This window comes from Pterocles gutturalis, unplaced genomic scaffold, assembly GCF_000699245.1.
Source record: "Pterocles gutturalis isolate BGI_N339 unplaced genomic scaffold, ASM69924v1 scaffold4725, whole genome shotgun sequence".
NCBI classification, from domain to species: domain Eukaryota; kingdom Metazoa; phylum Chordata; class Aves; order Pterocliformes; family Pteroclidae; genus Pterocles; species Pterocles gutturalis.
This window is the reverse complement of record NW_010145736.1, coordinates 50,958-69,720: the sequence shown is the minus strand read 5'-3', so window position 1 is coordinate 69,720 and position 18,763 is coordinate 50,958. Positions and strand designations below refer to the sequence as shown.

The window sequence follows — 18,763 nt, the reverse complement described above, 5'->3', positions numbered from 1 at the left end:
AGAAGACTTTTCTGTCTTAAAAGCCCTACTTAAGTAGAATATTTATTGGAAAGCAGAACTGAAAGTGCCAGTTCTTCTGAGAGCTCCTAGAAGGAGACAGGTACAAAAAGTGGTGAAGAGAAGAAAGGATGAAATGAACTGGCTTTGGTGAAAGCTGAATTGAAATTTTTTATTCTAGCTTGCCAGTGTGTATTTCACCATTCACTGTCACTTTTACCTGTACTTTGTGGTGTAGATATCACTCATCTAAGTGTTTACTGTGTAAATGTTATGTCAGTGTATATCTAAGTTCCTTGCATAACCAGTGGAACTAGATAGTCTCTTCTAGAAGACAATTCTTTTATACTCAGCATAGTATCTTAGAAAAATGGGATAATCTCATTTCTCTTTACTGGCTTCTGAGAGAACTCAAATAATGGATCAAACAACTGAGATATGGGTTAAAGTTAGATAACTCTAACTATTTAGAAAAGTTTTAGGCTCTGTTTGCAGTAGTCTATTACTGGTTTGGTGTAATGAGAATCCTAACTGGGGTGTTTGTAGAATGGTCTTGTGTTTTTTTTCTTTTACAACTAGATTGATAACTCTGATTGGCATCTTAGGGCTGCTTGCTAAGTTAGCTTGAGATGAGGCCCTCCTGTGAACAAGTTTGAACTCTGTGTTTCTCTGCTTCTACTGTGTCCTGGATGCTCCAAGAGCAAGTTTTGAAGAGAAAGAGCCAGTGAAGAATGCAAAGAAAAATAAGTTTCTGAAAAGACTAGAGTATACAAATTACATGAGATACATGTTCAACAACAAAATTAACTTGGATGTAAGACATTCACATAGTAGATCTTAGCAGACATTTATTCTAGTAACAACTCAGAGGTTGGTCTTTCTGCAAAAACTTTCTGCAAAGGGGAGAAATTTCACTGAAGAGGTGTATCTTGAACAAGTAAAAATTATTCTATTCTATTTGAATGTAGATTGTAAATCAAGTACAGATTGAGGTTTTGATTTCTATATATAGGTGTCCAATTTGTGTTCTGTGAAAAAGACAATGGGATAATTCACACAAAATGCAACTGAAATTGGGTAGTTTGACCACATTTCACACTAAAATGAAAAATGTTAAAAACTATTTGACTGGAAGGATGTGTGTTACTAGAGTTGGAAACATACACAGATCAGGAATTGTTAAAGCTTAACCCAGCAGTAAAATAATGTACTTCTATTTGTTACATTTATGATTAACAATATTTTGAGTAGCACAGTGCCATGCAAGAGGAGACTTAAAATCACACAGAAAAATCACTGCCTAGGTAGGGGAGTATGTGATTCTGGAACTCAGCCTCTTATGAGTGATACTTTTTTGCCAGACAGTTAGATGGCATACCTCTGGAAAAAAAATGAGAGACCTAGGAAAAAGCAGAGCAAAAGAATAAAGTCAGTGTTCATGCCTGTGCCAACCAAAAGTCAGAAAGTCACATGTGCTATGTCTGGCCAGTACTGCTCCAAGTCATTAAAATGTCATGTGACTTTTCTCTAAGCCAAGGATTTTTCTGTTTAAGGGATCAGGATTCTAGCATGTAGCCAGTTTTAGATATTAGACTAAAAAGACTCCAAATAAAAGGCTTCCATTTATGTGGGATAGTATCTCTGGAAATATTTTTTAAGCTCTTTTAGGAAGTGGGTCATTTTGGGTAAGACAAAGTATCATTTAGAGTTAAGATTATCTGGCAGATTTCATTATGGGGTACTATTTTTATGGCTTAGTCTTTGCCAGAATTTGATCACGCTGTCTGAAGTTCCCCACGAAAAGTAAAAGTAAAATAGCACAGAGACCTGATGCCTGCATTACTGGAGAAGGTGAGGAAAGAGACAAAATATTGGAGGACTGGAGAAGTTTAATTGCAATGAAAAGCTTTCAGTGCTTCATAGGTTTTAACTGTTAAAAAGAAATATGGAGGTGACTTGATAACAGTTGATTAAGAACTGTTTCTGAGGGAAAGCACTGACTATTAAGACGTTATTTAAAATAAGAGAAAAAGGCATAACAGGAATTCTTGGCTAGAAGTAGAAGCCAAAGAAATGAAATATTTGTAATTAGTCACACCAGCTTAGTAGTGCTGGGGAATAACCACCAAAACAAGTGCATTAGAAAAATTAGGGAGGCTCTTGTGATGTTTTCATCTTAAATCAATACTTTTCTGGAACTTGTGCTTTTACCAAGCAAAGGTTACCAGGTTAAAAGCGTGGATAAGTGTACCAAAGTCAGGGTGAATCTTAAAGCATACGATTGAATGGCTCAGCATCGTGCTATTTTTAAGTACATAGTCTTACTCAGTAAAAATGTAATTTTTTCTGAGAAGAAAATGGGAGAAAATTGTGATTTTTGTTTATGTTTAAAAGTTGCAGTTATCTTGCTGAGCTTTTGCGTAGGAATTCCATGGTTCTGTGGAGAGGGTGGGATGAGATTTTAGGGTCGGAGCTGACTGTGATGGAATGGGTTGGGGCCATAGAGCAGTAGGATGGAAGTGAGAAGACTCAAAGAGCAGGGACAAGGAGTAGAAAACTGCTCTGAGATCACACATATGAAGACTGTGTCATGATAACTTCATTGAAGAGCAAGAGTACTCTGGTACTTTCGAACACTTCTGTTATTGACATTCCTGTTTAAAGTCTCATAGATACTACATATGCATTTAATGGGATAAGCATATTTTCTGTTTTTATGTCTTTAATGTAATTGCTGTTATTTTTATAAGTACCCATTATAGTCTCTAAAGAACACTATTCAGTTACCTTGCCTAGTTGTACAATGTCCTTTTTCACTATAAAGAAGGGCAGAATCCCTGTAAAGCTCATATGCCAAGAGATTAAGCAATATACTCACGTGGGGGAAGAGGGAAACCGAGCTGATAAAAAGTGGAAAAAACCTTTTTACTTATGTTGTCCTAGAGGACAAACATATGCAGCATTTTTATGCAAAACATGTTCATGGCAGCCATCCACAGATATATGCAACTCCAGCGCTTCAGACAATACTAATAAAAAAGGCAACAGTTAGTTAATAAATGATTAACAGATGTAGGTACTGCTGAAGAAAGCAAAAAAGAGAAAAATGGGCAAAAGAGTATTTTACTTAAGAGTAGCTCTAAGTTAAACCATAGTAAGTCTAGTTAGATCCTGGAGTTGTCCTTCCTGAAAAATATTCCTGAGTTATTGGAAACTCAGCCTTCAACAATGTGGTGATTTTGGTGAGAACAGACAGATGTGCAGGAGGTTTCAGCCACTGGAAGGGAACCCATAGCCACATCTACACATTTCCATCCCTATCGTAGCTTTCAGTGTTATTTTGATGTTTATGTGGTGTCCATTCTTGACTCTAGAAAGCAGTCATATCTGTGTTTAAATCTGTTCCTGTGTATGGCCACGCTTAAGTATGTTCTCAGTTTAATTGCTCTAGTGCAAGGATATGGACAGAATATTCACCAATTCATGATTCAGGAACAAGAAAAAACTATTTGGGCTTCTCTGGATTTCATTTTTGTTTATTTGAGTTTTGATTTTCAGCAAGTCCTATGCTTATGCTTCACAGGGTGGTCCAGGTATCAGAGGTGCCAAAGGTCATCGTGGCGATCCAGGTCCAAAGGTACTTACTTTGTACAGCACTTTACAGCTGTCAGATGCACAGGTTCTTGGGTTATCTCTGCTGCATGTAAAACTTGAAATTAATTCCAGATTGTCTCTGATGTCACTGAGGAAAAAGCAAGTCCAGTGCCATTGGCATTTGGTGTGTCTCTTTTCATAACAATTGCTTGTCCTGTTTGTTCCTTGATAAAAGATATAAAACTCAGGATGCTGCTGTCACAGCATAAATCTTCATTGTTTTTGTGTTTATAAAGGAACCAGGCGGTTTTAAATTGAACCCTAACTGCTCAATCAAATGTTAACCCATATTTCAGATGTTTTTGAGTCTATTGGTATTTAAGTATTCAAACAGAAGTTGCCTTTGCCCATATGATAAGAGTTTAACTTATGTCGTGTGCTACTTTAGGGACCAGATGGACCTCGGGGTGAAATTGGTGTTCCTGGACCACAAGGACCTCCAGGACCACAAGGACCCAGTGGACTTTCTATTCAAGGGCTTCCAGTGAGACTTACAAAATCAATAGGATCTTTCTTGTGATGTTTTCAACAGCACATAGCTTAGACTAGACCGAAATATCTCTTAATGTCCTGATCAGAATCTGAAATTCAATATTCAAGGTGAAATCACAGATTTTTATTTAACCTATAGTGGACATGGGTTCAATGCCAACATTCTTGTTTTTATTTGGATCTGAAATTTTACTTAGCTGAAGGGAATTGATCACAGGTTGAGTATGACCAAGGTATTGGCGTCCAAGCCTGAAGACAAGTGAAAAAAAAATTCAGTGGGGATTGTAACATGGCCCCAAACCAAAATGTTAACATTTTGTCTTCTTTTGGTTGTGGTATTGCTCACTGAAGATCAGTTCTGACTTGAAAATTATACCCAAGCAAGAACACCACATTTGCTGCCAAAATTAAGCAATAATATTCACTACATTTACAGAGTCTATCATCAGAGGAGATGATCAGGCCTGGAGTTTGCAATGCTGTGGTGAAATAAGTCTCAGAATTTCATCACACAGACACATCAGTAGAATGATGAACCAGCAGCACTAATCTTTTTTTATATACATCTCTGGTAGATGGATACACATGAGCCTTGAAAGGTAGCAGATACATATCTTTTTCTGTTAGACTTTTTTTCAAAACTTACTACAGTATAATATACTTCATTATTTTTACTTTGTCTATATGCTACTGCTATACAAGTAATGAAGTGATTTACCAAAACTGTGTATTCTCATCAGAGAATAATACAGAATACATAGAATCATAGAATCATTAAGGTTGGAAAAGACCTCAAGGATCATCAAGTCCAACCCAACACCACGAATTATAAGAATAGTTATTTGATAGAGAAATTGTGTTTCTGCATAAAATTTAATTACAATTAGTTTATTATCTAGAAAAGTATATTTGTCATGCATATATACTGTAGGTACATGTGTAGTTTCCATAGAAATCCATTGGTTTCATCATTATAGGAAATTCTTCAGAGGTCTGAAGAGGAACAGATTCCTTTGAGGAGAAAAGAAAATAAATACCTTCTTTGTAGCATAATGGCTATAGTTTTGTCAGGTTGATTCTGAAGTCTTTTAAAATGAGTTTCATTTTCTGTATTTTTTCTGTATTTGTAAATTCTTCATGTACTGTTTTGCAAATAGTCTGTAGGTTTGCTTTTGGGCAGGAGAAATAGTCTATTTTCTTATTGTTTTCTTGGTTGTTTTTTTCTAAAGCAGCTGAAAGGAACTATAGAAAATAGGGAAGTAACAATGTATTGGGTTTACTATGTGTGATTCTTAATTTGCAGGGGCCGCCAGGTGAAAAGGGAGAGAAGGGAGACCTTGGTTTTCCTGGCCTGCAGGTATTCCCTAAGTTACTGTTTAACCTGTTGCTTGCTAACAAAGTTTGAATGTTGAATTGACATAATTGTGGATTTAGGGCATGTATTCAAAACTGCTGAGAAGCGTGTTGTTGGGGTGAATTTGAACAGAGATTGTTGGAATCAGGAATTTAGGGTATGCCAGTGTGCAGCGACTAAATCATTCAGGGCCTGAAGAACTGGTTACTCTCTCGACCTTGTTTAACACTGAAATTGGGTCTCTATACTCTCAAAACCTGTCCGCTCTTAGATTTCTGCTTATGTGGTGAATAGTTAGTGTCTGCTTGTTTTCACTTTAAACCCATTAAATTCCTCCTGGAATTACCTAGGGAGGACAGATCAGGCACTTAATCTTTTGGATGCCATCTTTCACAAGTCTGGCATCTTAAAAAGCTGCAGTATTCAGTGAATCCTATGCAGTTTGGTGTTTGGTATTTAGTCGGGATGTTGCATTCCAATTTAGTGCTCAGCTTTCCAGGATCTTTTGCCTCTTCCTTTTTTCAGATGCTTCTCTTCTGCTGATTATATCCCTCCAGTATTTGCTGGTTGTTACCAGGTTCCCCTCTCTTGTTCATACCCGTGAGGGCTACTAAAGTCGTACAGCCTTCCCTCATAAGTCAGTTTTGTTAGTCTTCTGGACCACTGCAGTAACGGTCCCAGACTGCTGCTCTGCTGCCTTCATGAGCCAGAAAGTGACATTTCATCTGAGCAACGGGGAGCTGCTGGACTAACTTGTAACCCTGTTCAGGCAGGATTTCCCCTTTGATATTGCTGCACTGGAGGAACAGCAGTTGTATTTTTAGGTTAAGGTACTGATGTCACGCAGCAGAGTTACACTGACATGCCACTGCAATGCTGTCGGAAATCAAGCTCTCTTTTCAGCTGAGCGGCATAGGAAGCCTGACTTGACAAAATGGACATGTTCTTAACAGAGGATTGTAGTGAGGGGATATGAAGCCTGTGCGTTTAACCATCTCTTATTTCACAGAAATACCTTCCTTACTGAATCTCTTCTATGGCCCCACCCATTATTGAACACCCATTTATCTAAAAACACATCATACAATTTCATTGGAAAGTGATTTAGTTGGATTCCATTAACTTGATCTCATCCTTTGCCCTCCCTTTATAATGCTTAGGGTGTCCCAGGAGCTTCAGGATCACCCGGAAGAGATGGAGCTCAAGGTCAAAGGGTAAGGTAAAATGAATATGTTTCGCATGTGTTTTGAGAGTTTCCATTCCATAACAGATATGTTTTCCCAGTGTGGGTGATTTATTACAGTTTACATCACTTGTATTCTATCATTTCTGGAGACCCATATCTGTGCCAGTTAGCAGAGAAGACAGAGATAGGGTGGAGTATCCTTCTATCTGCTGGATCAGGGTTGAGAAATACTAGAGGAGTAACGGGGAGCTGTGCACTGTGTTTGTGTTCAATGCATTTGATAGGAGTGGATGTCACCAGTGTCCAGCATTGCCGATTAGACCATCTACTTATACATTTAAAATTAGATGGTGATTAAATGGCACATAATTAGTATTCAATCCAATGCAATGATCTAAATTGCTTTCTATCTAATTAATAACAGGGATAATTGCAAGGGAATTTAATACTGACTGTAAAACAATACCTGTAGAAACTGCTGACATAAGGAAAAGATGAAGAACAATATCAAAATTTAGTCAACCTTATTCTGCTTCTGGTAGAACAAATGAAGATACTTACAGTCTGTCTAGGAATTGGTAAAAAGATCTTAATATTCATGTGTGCAGTTTAAGTCCTTCTCCTTGGGGAGACTTTTGTTTCATTATTGAACGGGTGCTGGACAGTTATTGTTAGAATAATAATTTTCAGTTTCATTTGAACAAGATTTACATATTCATGATCCTTTTCTGGATATGTTAATGTAACTTGAACTTTAGAGAAATCTGGACTTCCTTTGGATTTCTGGCATTAACCTTGTTATATACAAAAACTCTTATAGCGAATATTTTGAGCTCACTGTTACAGATTTAAGCATTGGCATATTTTTGTGTATAGAAGTAATTCCACTGAAGTTACTGTAGAATTTGAGCAATGCATAGATGTTTCTTCTGTAAAATTAAGAATTTTATTAAGATAAATGTTTACACGTTATAGTCAGATGAATAACCTTCTAATCAGATGAATAGCCTTCTAATTTTCAATTAAGTTGTAGTGAAATATTAAGGTAAATGTATTCCTTTTCCTACTTTATAAAACTGTGATGACTTCCTCTGTATGGAAGCTCATTTTTGCATGTTTTTAATGTCGTCTTTTGACTGTATTGGAATTTTTTCTCCCCTAAATTCCCCAAGCTTGGTGTCAACTGTTCATCTCCAGGTTAATAAAGACCTGGTCCCTGAGGACATTTGCATTTTTGCCACCATCTTAGTCATAGCCATGTTGAGGTGACTTGGTGCCAGACACTGTATGTGTGAGTGGTACGTGCCTCCTCTTTCTGGATTCCTGTTCATGAGGGACACTAAGCATTCTGCAATTCAAGGAGAAGAGAACGCTATGGTTTTACTTTATTCTGTAGCTAACTTTATATTTAGCAGTGGAGTCCCTCAGCCATGTCTTCGCATCAGCCAGCAGTTCAGAACTGATCTAGTTCTCCACATGTGGAAGTCAGCGGGTTGTTGCAGAGAGATGGTATGTCTGAGAAAACCGAGGGGAGGACGGGTGCAGCAAAGGCTTTTGATACAGCCTGGAAAGGTCGGGCAGCGCTTGTTCTGTAGAAGATCCCAGTGTTGTCTGTAATAAGGCAGGGCAATTACATAATTGCCAGTTCTTATAGTGATGGTAATCATGCTTGGTTCATGTGTTCACTTTCTTCTGGTGTTAATCAAAGAAGCTGAATAAATAGCCGAGATCTCATAAAATTAGGTCTGTAAGCCTGTTATCATCTCTGTGTGACTCTTGTGCAACATGGTCCAGCAGCAATTATTTCTATGGCAACAAATAATGATGTTATACTAATTTTATGGTGTTGTAAGTCATTTGATTCCTGTGAAGTTATGACAACATAAAATTGCTTTTAGTAGGTGAAGATTCAAACCAGTGATTTCACAGCAGTCTCTTTGAAGGCTAAGCACTGGAGAAAGGCATAATTCTAAAAGGCATAACTGCAGCAACAGCAAAGGGGAGCTGGAAAAGTCCTGAGAAGCAAACTGACTTTTTGTCTAATGTTCCCTTTTTGGGGTTTCCTCTTGTTAGCCAAGACGCCAAACTGTTTTGCAGATGTTATACAACTAGAACTGAAATTTTCTATGTTATTCTTAGTTTAGTTATAATTTCCTCTTTAGTATTTATTGTTCATTGAAATATTTTAATTGTAGTGGTACCAGTGCTGTAAAGTAATTAAACAGATGGCTATAACACACTGATTTTAATGGGAGATAAGCACAGGACTGATATTTATTGAGAGATCTCTGAGAGCTTTGCTGAACTGGGGGTAATGTGATATTAAACTCAAGGAGTCCTGGAATGGAGAATTTTTCCTTCCAGTTGCTGGTAGTTGGAATCACTTCACTTTTACAGCTCTGTTTCCTTCCTTTTTGTTTTGATTTCTAGTGTTCATTATTTCTGGTTTTTATTTTGAAATCAGTTGAGGAAAGATTTATTTTTTTTTTTCCTCGTAAAATTTTAATTCAACAACTAATCCATAAAGGTTCTTTTCGTATTTCTGAACTTCTGCTTTTTAGTTCCTGCCTTATTTGTTCTTCATGGGTTTTAGTACCTCATGAAGAAATAGAGAATCTCCCCTGTCATTTGTGTGTATTCATACAAAAATCATCGTCATAATGGTATAACCTCCCTATGAAAAAAGTAGGATGTAGTAAAAATACTGTGTAAAGGTTGAATCAGAGTAAAAAAAAATGTTTTCTCATAAGAAGGCAAACTTTCTGAATATGCATGATAATATTTTTAAATTTGCCTGATAACTGGTTTAAATCTACATCTCAGACTCCACAGTGGGAACAGTCCCCATGCCTCTCATCAGCTTCCAGTTACAAAAGAGTGTCATAAAAGATTTTATAAAATAGAAAACAGTTTATTTTTATTTTATGGCTGGGGATGTGGTCGTTTGTAGCTGGCAGTATAAAAAGGTTTTACTGAAGAGAACAGATTGTGTTTCTCCACCAACTCTCCCAAGCATATCATGTTGGAAACTTTAGCTTGAACTGCACATGCAGGAGAATACAAACTGACACCATGCTTCTGGTGAGTATGTAGACAGTAATTAGAGTCTCTTGTGCTTTTGGTTCATCTCTTTCAGCCAAGAGCACAAAGTCCAGAAGCAGACTGAGACTGACCCTTGTTTAGATGTGTGGGTAGAGGGGGGGAAGAGCCTTCTCTTTCCAAAAGCTCCATGGCTGCTATCCAAGGTCAGGTCACAATTGTAAACCTTGTTCTTTCTTGAGAAGTGCAGGCCACCCGAGAGGACAGATCTACACAGCTGCAACAAGAGAAGCCTAATATATCATCATGAGTGGCAAGCATGCTCTGCTTCATGATGCAATGTAGGGAGGGATCTCTGCTGTTCTGGCTCTCGTGTTTGTATTTCCCATGCCCACGACATTGTTACTGCTCACTGTCACCTGGTGGTTTCCTCAGGGGTGTCTTCTCCTGGCTAGGCGTGGTTCTTCCTTTGCAGGTTAACAAGCTCTGGAGGAAGCTCAGCTGGAGGTGCTTCACTAGGTGTCTGCTAGGGGTGGGACCACAGAGATGAACTGTCAAGTGACTGATTTCTCTTGCTGAGCTGCTGCAGCTAGTTTGGGTTCCAGAAACATTGATCAGTGCTGCCTTATCCTGCTTGAAGACACTGGTCTGCAGTCAGAAACCACTAACTGATAGAGAGGATGGTTCAGTCTCTTAAACATTTCTTCAGCTCCTAATGGCTCCTGTCCAGCTCACTGTGAGAGCAGGAGGGCAAATAGACCAGCTGAGAGACACAAAGCCTTTGTCTATAGTCTGTTAAATTAGATATTGCCAGAACATGTTTTTGAGCATTGGCTAGTGACCTTTGCTGTCTCAAGCTTGTCATTCCTCTTGGCAGTGTTGGGCTGGGCCAGCTCCCTCAGGACATTGTTCAGGGGATAGCATGGATCAGAGCCACTTCCAGGAGGGAGTTCAGGTGCACACTGTTTTAATGGGATTTATAGAATCATAAAATTAAGGTTGGAAGGGACCTTCAGAGCTCATCTAGTCCAACAGTCTGCTCAAAACAGGTCTGATCGGTGCAGATTGCTCAGGTCCATGTTAAGTTGAGTCTTGAACACTTCCAAGGATGAAAATCCCACAACCTCTCTGGACAACCCATGACAGTATTAATTTAACCACCTTCATTGTAACTTTTTTTTTTCCTAACATCTAATCAGAATTTCCCCTGTTTCTATTTGTGTCTGTTGCCTCTTGTCTTATCACTGTGCACCTCTGAGAAGAGTCTGGTTACATCTCTTTGCCTCTGGTCAGATAGTTTAGACAGCAATAAGGTTGCCAAGCAGAGCAAACCCACTTCTTTCAACCTTTCTTTGTATATCCTGTTGTCCAGCCCCTGAACAGCCCCTTTGTGACCTTCCACTGGACCTGCTCCAGTACATCAGTCTTTCTTGTACTGGGGAGACCAAAACTGGACACAGTACTCCAGAGGCAGGTGTAAAAACACTCAATAGAGGGGAAGGAGCGCTTCCCTGGACCTGCAGCTGAACCTGCTGGCTGTTCTCCCACAGCCAGGCTGTGGTTGTTGCTGCCTCTGCTGCAGGGGCATGCTGATGGCTCACATTCAACCTGTTGTCCCCTAGGAGCCCCCAGTTCTTTTCCACAAAGCCACAGAAATGAAGTTATGTATGTTGATATGAGCTGTGTCACATCTTTTTCTCTAAGGACTTGTTTAATTTACAAGCAAAGGCATAGTCAAAGGGACAGAGATACACAAGGAAAATAGTCTTTTCTTACAGATATTGATCTTAATATCATGCTGAAAATACTGGAGGAGGAATATGACTGATTACCAAAATATATGCAAGAAATATATGCTTTAAACTATGGAGAATTAATAGTAAAATAATTTCAGTCTGTCAGCTTGTAGATGGCACTGGTAGTTCCACAAGGAAGAAAGGAAATGCCAAGTCAGTATTACTGTGTGTTAACACAGAATTAGCCAATTTTGATTAGATAAATGCTGTGTGTTCTGAGCAATGTTTCAAACACACCGCTACATTTCTTCTCATTTTCTGTGTTAGATTTAATTTAAAATAACTTCTGTTGGTGCAAAATCTTTTGCAAGCTATACCTCAAATTAAGACACTGAGATAGTGTTTACTAATATTTCTCTGATGGTCATAGTGGTTTATCTTGAGAGCAGGAAACATTTGGTTTTGAATTTTTCATCAGAAAAAGGTGAAAAAAAAAGGTGGGGGAAAAAAAAGGTGAGGCAGTCATGGGTCTCAGGCTGCAGTGTTTGGTGTGGTGTTTTTTTTTTATTATTATTTTTTTTTTTTTAAAGGCTGTACATGAAAGTCTTTCAAGCCTGGGCTCACTACCCTCAGTTAAGGTTTTGCCAGCATCTAGTCCTACTTGAAAAACCACCTCTCTGCAAGTACCCCAAACGAATTCCAGGCTACCAAAAGCTAAAGAGTTTATAGTGAGGTCAGCAGCAGTACTGACTTCAGCAGACTTGAGATTTTACAGGGATTTAGGTGGTGCCTACATTCTGTGATGCCATTTGTATTCTGGCAAATAAAATCCCCTATAAAAAATTCTGTCGTAGCTACACTGTTTCTCCATAACTGTTTTTCATGCCATTAGCAAAATACATCCTGACTTAAGTTAACCTTCCAAAATAATATACAACTTGATTCTAAACTGCCTTACATCTGAGGTCACACATCAAAATCTGTCCCATCCTGCTCTTGGACATGCAGCACGCGAAGGAGATTCAGTGGCTCTGTACAGAGCCATTCCTATCCTGGATATGACTGCAACAGAGAGAAAGTGCTGTTGTGCTGTGTAATCCCCCCAGTCATTCTGGACGTGGTTCAGCAAAGAGGAGACTTCAATAAATGCGAGGCTAAATAACATCTTCAAGGGTTGAGTGCTCTGAATACAACTCTGTGAATTCTCACAGTGCTCTATTTTCTTCTACATTACACAGACCAAAAATAATGGGGGAAAGAGCCAGAAGAAATACATTCCCAGCCTTCCTGCCAATTTCCTGGTACTTACTTATCTCCTCTGCTCACTACTCAGAAGTTTAAAATGAGAATCAGATCTATTCTGGCCATCAGAGGGTCTGAGTAACATCATCTTCAAACCCTGTTGGAAGAACAAACAAATATCTTTGGTCTTTCACCTGCATGAGAGAACAGGTGTTGCCATACTCTTTCTTGAACCAAACCTCTCTTTGACTTCATTTATAAATGGCAAATTTCACATCTAACAAATACAGTAGGAGGTGATTTTTTGTGGCCAAGCAATACAGACAGAGTGCCAAGAGAAATGAATCCTAGGAGAATGGACAGGAGATGATTCTTGAGCAGCCAAGAGTAAGACTACTACTCAGAAGAAAGAGTAAAAGATATTCAAAGAAAATGTAATTATGAGCATACTGTTAGTTCCACTCTTTGACTGAAATGAGAGAAGGGAGTGACAGACAGCATTATTTTTCTTCAGAAGTTTGTGTGAATCCACACTAGATCCTAGAAGTCAGTGGAAAGCTCTACATTTCCCTCCTCCTACTTAAATTAAGCCCTTAAGACACACACAGTTTTCATCCTGCTTTAGAACTGATCAAAAATAAATGCATTTTCTAAATCTTTGCTTTAAAAAGTGAAATATACTGTAACTATCAAGGCATCCATCTTCTTGAAGGTCTTAGTGTTTGTTACAAAGGGACTTCCATGCTACTATAAAACTGTGAACAGTTATTGTTGAATTTTTCAAAACCTTGTTCAGAACTAAATGCTTCTTCCAGAGGATGTGAGAAACTCTCTTATAATTTTTAATACATTTCAAAATTCCTTATGCCATTTTGTTTCCTCTAGAAATATGAATCTTGAAGACTGAACACACTTTCCTTTGCAAAATTATTGAATTGAGCTAGGCTTGCAATCTTTTCTATGTTTATGTCTTAAACTACTGTGACAGAGAAACTACTAGTATCTTTATTTCAGTATCACTTAGCTGTTATATTTGCTTTTGTTCTTACTGTGACAGGGCAGCTGCTTTGGTCCTTGAAGCTTCAGGACATCGGGCTACACTGTGAAATATGAAAGTAATACCTTATCAAAACTAGATACCATAATATGAGTTGACTATGTGGCTTATTTTATCATTGAAACACCCTTCTGGTGGAATTTTAAAAAATCCTTTCCAGGTACATGGCAGATAATATTCCCCAACTGGTTTTTTAATGCCATTTGAGATCATGTTTGGATCATAGTTTCCAAATTATGTAAAACATAAAACTAGTAGTTCATGCAATATTCATTACTAAAACAGCGTCAGAAATAAAGTTTCAGAAAAAAAGTACAAAACAAAAAAGATATGATTTTTTTTCTCCTGAAGCTCTATGAGATACTGAGGCCTAGAATGTTATTTACTGTGTCTGTCAGCATAAATGCTTTCAAACCCTCTTTCCTTCTGCTCTCACCTCCATATTCTGGTCTTGAGCTACAGATAAGATCACATTTCTCCTTTTTAGGCTGTGTGGTAATTAAAGAATTGACTTATCACCAGGCTGTTCAGAAACCTATTCTTTATAGCATGTGGATACAAAATGTGCATGTTGATTAATTTGCGAGAATACTTTACTAACAGTGTATTTTCTTCTACATCTGGTCAGGCTTTTTTTTTTTTTTTTTTTTTTATGATTTGCTTGCTTTCCTGTTTCCAAGTTATCTTTACTTTTTGGCTCTCATTCCTGGAACCTCTGAAGCACGTTCGTGATGTAAAGCACATGAGCATTGCTGCTGGTTCCCGAATCAGGACCTCGGTGATAGTCCGTACACGTGTACAGTATTGCTGGGCAGAGAGAGAGATTCTCAATTGCCATCTTTCAGCACTTAATCAGTGGGACTGTGAATAGTTGCAACCAGTGAGAGCAGCTGTGGAAGTGCGACCCATCTTCTGGTAAAGGAGTTTGACAGCAAAGAGCCTCATTTACCTCACTACAGCAGTGTTATTAGTGAAATTTACTCAGAGGTGAAAATTGCCAGTACAAAGAGTTTTGCATTTTCTTCCTTCAAAAGTATTATAAGGCTGGTTGGATTTTTTAAAAATATCAACTATGCTATGGATCCTTTTCAGAAATAAACCCTCCCCAGGGCAAATATGGGGATTTTGTTATAAGAAACCACTACCACCAGTTATTAATTAAAAAAAAAAAAAAAAAAAAAAAAAAGAAAAAGAGGAAGAAAAAAGGTCTTCCAGATGAAATAGACCAGATTTGTGAATTACATATAAAAAGTTGATAAAACTGTATATATTTCTCTTTTATAGGGCCTTCCTGGCAAAGATGGACCCACAGGCCCACAAGGACCCCCTGGCCCAATGGTGAGTATTACCCATGGAATTAATTACTGTAAAAATCAGCAGGATTTGGGGGGTTTGTAGATCACTGTTATCTGGGCTTCAGTGGATAGACCAAGGCCAAGGGTTCTCCTTGGAAGTTGAAGTTCTCATGACGCATAGGGTTGGCAGAGAGCTGCTTGTCCAGTGTAAATTCTTTCCATTCTTACTTAACTCAAGAAAAAGTCTCCCTTGGGAAGGGGAGACTGTTGTTGCATCAATAGATTGATAGTTTGTTCTGAGTTAGGTAACTGCACTATATAAAGGGAAATAGTGCTCTTAACATTTGAAACAAGAGCTTCCTTTTGTAAGAAATTCAAATTAGCTTTGTCAGTTGAAGTGAATTGCCGAGTTTTGCTTGGTCTGGAGGCTGGAGGTGAGTGCAGGTATTCAGATGCTCTCACAGAGTAATAAAGACAGACAGCAGAGGCCACATTCAGCCTTCAAAGACAGGTTGCCTCCAGAATCTGTCTCATCCTTCTCAGCTAGGGCAGTTAGACAAGGTTAATGCCGTCTTGATAGATGTAAGAAGTTAGGTGAAACTGCTGATGGCATTGAGTATTTTCAAATCCTATTCTTTTTACAAAGAATTTTTTGAGTCATGACCTCTGAACCATGGCCCATGGTAGTAACACCACAGGATTTAGTGTTTTTTGCCTCTTCCAGAGAGCAAGCAACACAACTCAATTTTTCTCAAGTGCTTTTCTCAGAGCTCTGCTTTCTGTGCTCTTTTTCCTGCAATGTGTATTTCTTAGACCGCTCTCCCAGCATCTCTGGTCTTTGACTGGCAGAACTCCCTGCTTTGTGCACTTCCTCTCCATCACAGTTATCTCTCTCATCAGGATGCATGGATGTTGATTGTCGTCACCACTAACTATTTTCTTTTTTTCCATGTAGGGCATACCTGGTGCTCCAGGTGTTCCAGGTGTTACTGGAAGCCAGGGCCCACAAGGTGATGTTGGAGCTCCTGTGAGTAAAATTAATTAATATTGCTATATTTGCTGTTGTGCGCTAATTGGTTTCTGATCCTGGCTTCACTGTTTTACAGAACTCCTCAATATTTATAGCTTGTGATCTGTTTGCAGTTAGTGCTTAAGCGAAACATCGTATTGGTCTTTCTTTGTTCCTTCTTGGTAATTACATTTATTTGTTGATCTTACACACAATGTTTGGAATACAGGGATTAGAAAGTCAAAACGCAAGATTAAAACGTATAAGTTAAAAACAGCAGTATGTGAATTTGTAGTCTGTGTGTAATTACTTTCTCTTTTTTTTCCTTTGCAATTCAAGCAACTCTCAGGAAAGTAAAATATGTCATTTATTAAACTGAATATTTGCAAAATATTATTCTGGTTTTCAAACTGTCAAAATATTGCATTAATAAAAAACTGGCTTTCGTGGTTATTCTAGGTTTACAACGGGCAACTAAAGATCAGGGCTCTTTCTATAATGTTGTTATAAATTTGACCATCAGTTCCATTGAGTGGAAAATTACATCCTCTATACTGCAGATAAGTGTTAGGAACCTCTAATACTAAGTTTGCCTTTCAGACACTATTTTCTTTATTATAAAAAACACAATTTCATTAGAAGAAAGGAATACGACCATAAAATGAGTGTGTAAATAATGTCGAAGAGATTTACAGTGGACCTCTTTTTCTTTGTAACGGCTCAGATAATTTTGTGTATTCACATTTTAACTTGTGACCACTTGGTTAATTATAAAGCCTGCTCAATTTTTTTCCATTGAATATTCTATTTAATTTTTAAAAGCATCAGAATAGGACATCTGACTTGATTTGTAGAATAGATTTTTTTTTTTTTTTCAAGGTTCAGTTTGCTTTGGAGATTTAGTCCAATGCAAACATTTTTATTTGGTTAAGTGGAAATGAAATTACTGATAATACATAAGCAAAGATAATAACCTAATGCCCAGTTCTGCATAGTTTCTAAGTGTAATCATGAAACATACTAAGGAGATTTGATGAGCTATGGAAGTTATTAAAATCAATGTGTAACATGCTGACTATTCAGTTCCTGTCCAAACACATGTTCCAGTTATTGAACTAAATTTCCTAGAGTATAGATATTAGACTATAGTAGTTATGAAAGAAAACAGGTAGGTGGGTGAAAAAGTTTTGAGTTTCAGTAACTGTCTTTCCCAAAAGGTAGAGTAATAGCAAAGAGGCCTAGAAATAATCTTGCAGTCATTGTAGGAGTTTCTTCTTTCCCAGAATAGAATAAGCTGTGCTTTTAACTGTGCATCAGACAGATGGCTACCTCTTCAGGCAGACCTTTCTTCGCTTCGGGAGTTTGTTTAGCATACCCCAAAAACCTCTATTGTTAAAGTTCTAACTGCCCCAGACAACTTGTTCCAATCCATAATGATCATTACCGTCATCACAGTATTACAGTATATTTAATTTCAAATTTTCTGTGCCAATTAATTGCATTGCTGACTCTGTTTGTAGTAAATGCAGAGTCTTGGTGTACCAAATGCTACAAACTTCAGGCTGATACTTTGTCTCCCATCAGCCTTCTCTCCCTTATACTTAGTGATGATTAGACCCATTACAGCCACGTGAAATGCATCAGCTGGTGGCATGCCCTCGCTGACATATTTTAAACAAGAGAATTCAGTATGTGACAAACCCCCAAGAAAGTCGTTGTCACCATGGAATTGCCAACGGTGAACGTTTTGCTGAGTAGTGAAATGGAAAAGTATACTGCCACATAGCCTCCTTAAACCTTGTTCCTTGTATATTTTTTCTCCTTTTACTGTGATGCTGCAAGGGAGACAATGTTTAGGCATTAAAAATTTTGAGCAAGAACAAACTGAGAATTAATTCTGTATTGAATCTTTTCATAGGGTCCTCCTGGAGCTAAGGGTGAAAGGGGTGAGCGGGTAAGTCTCTGTTCACCTTAGCCACCACTTTTTTTTTCCTATCTGACCTTTCTATCTCATAAAAAGCTTCGTCCAACAATTTATGTTTCTCTGTGTTTATAGCCACAGTTTTCTCTGGGCAATCAAGCAAACTTTCCCTCTTTTCCAGGCATTGTCTTGTATGTGGCTACATTAATGTTTTGAAGGCGAGAAGTATGAGCCATTAAGAATATCGCCAAGTCTCTCACTAGGGTTATCTTCTCTGACCTCTGTTTCATGGCTAAAAACAGTAATGGGAACCAGGGAAATCCCCAAGCTTCTTTGGCTTTTTTTCATCTGTGAGGATATAATCTCTCAGGGATAATAAATGTCTTTCATCACTCTAAGCGTTTTCAAGGCAGAATCATAGAATGGTTTGGGTTGGAAGGGACCTTAAAGCTAGTTCCCCCCCCCCTGCCATGGGCAGGGACACCCTCCACTAGCCCAGGTTGCTCAAAGCCTCATCCAGCCTGGCCTTGAACACCTCCAGGGATGGGGCATCCACAGCTTCCCTGGGCAACCTGGGCCACTGCTTCACCACCCTCAAAAGGAAAAAATTTCTTCCTAATATCTCACCTAAATCTGCCCTCTTTCACCTTCAAACCATTACCCCTCATCCTATCACTACACTCCCTGATCAAGAGTCCCTCCCCATCTCTCCTGTAGCCCCCTTCAGGTACTGGAAGGCTGCTCTAAGGTCTCCCCGGAGCCTTCTCTTCTCCAGGCTGAA

The 18,763-nt window shown here is 38.4% G+C and overlaps 1 protein-coding gene across 1 annotated transcript in view; it reads left to right on the top strand.

Moving 5' to 3' along the window:
- Positions 1–18,763, top strand: part of COL14A1 (collagen, type XIV, alpha 1) — a gene marked incomplete at its 5' end in the record, with an annotated part of 54,779 nt that overhangs the window by 23,688 nt on the left and 12,328 nt on the right. Inside the window, 7 exons of the mRNA XM_010085474.1 lie at positions 3,581–3,634; positions 4,040–4,135; positions 5,447–5,500; positions 6,658–6,711; positions 15,042–15,095; positions 16,008–16,079; positions 17,980–18,015. Coding sequence (XP_010083776.1) covers positions 3,581–3,634; positions 4,040–4,135; positions 5,447–5,500; positions 6,658–6,711; positions 15,042–15,095; positions 16,008–16,079; positions 17,980–18,015 — 420 coding nt within the window. The remainder of the gene's footprint in view (positions 1–3,580; positions 3,635–4,039; positions 4,136–5,446; positions 5,501–6,657; positions 6,712–15,041; positions 15,096–16,007; positions 16,080–17,979; positions 18,016–18,763) is intronic.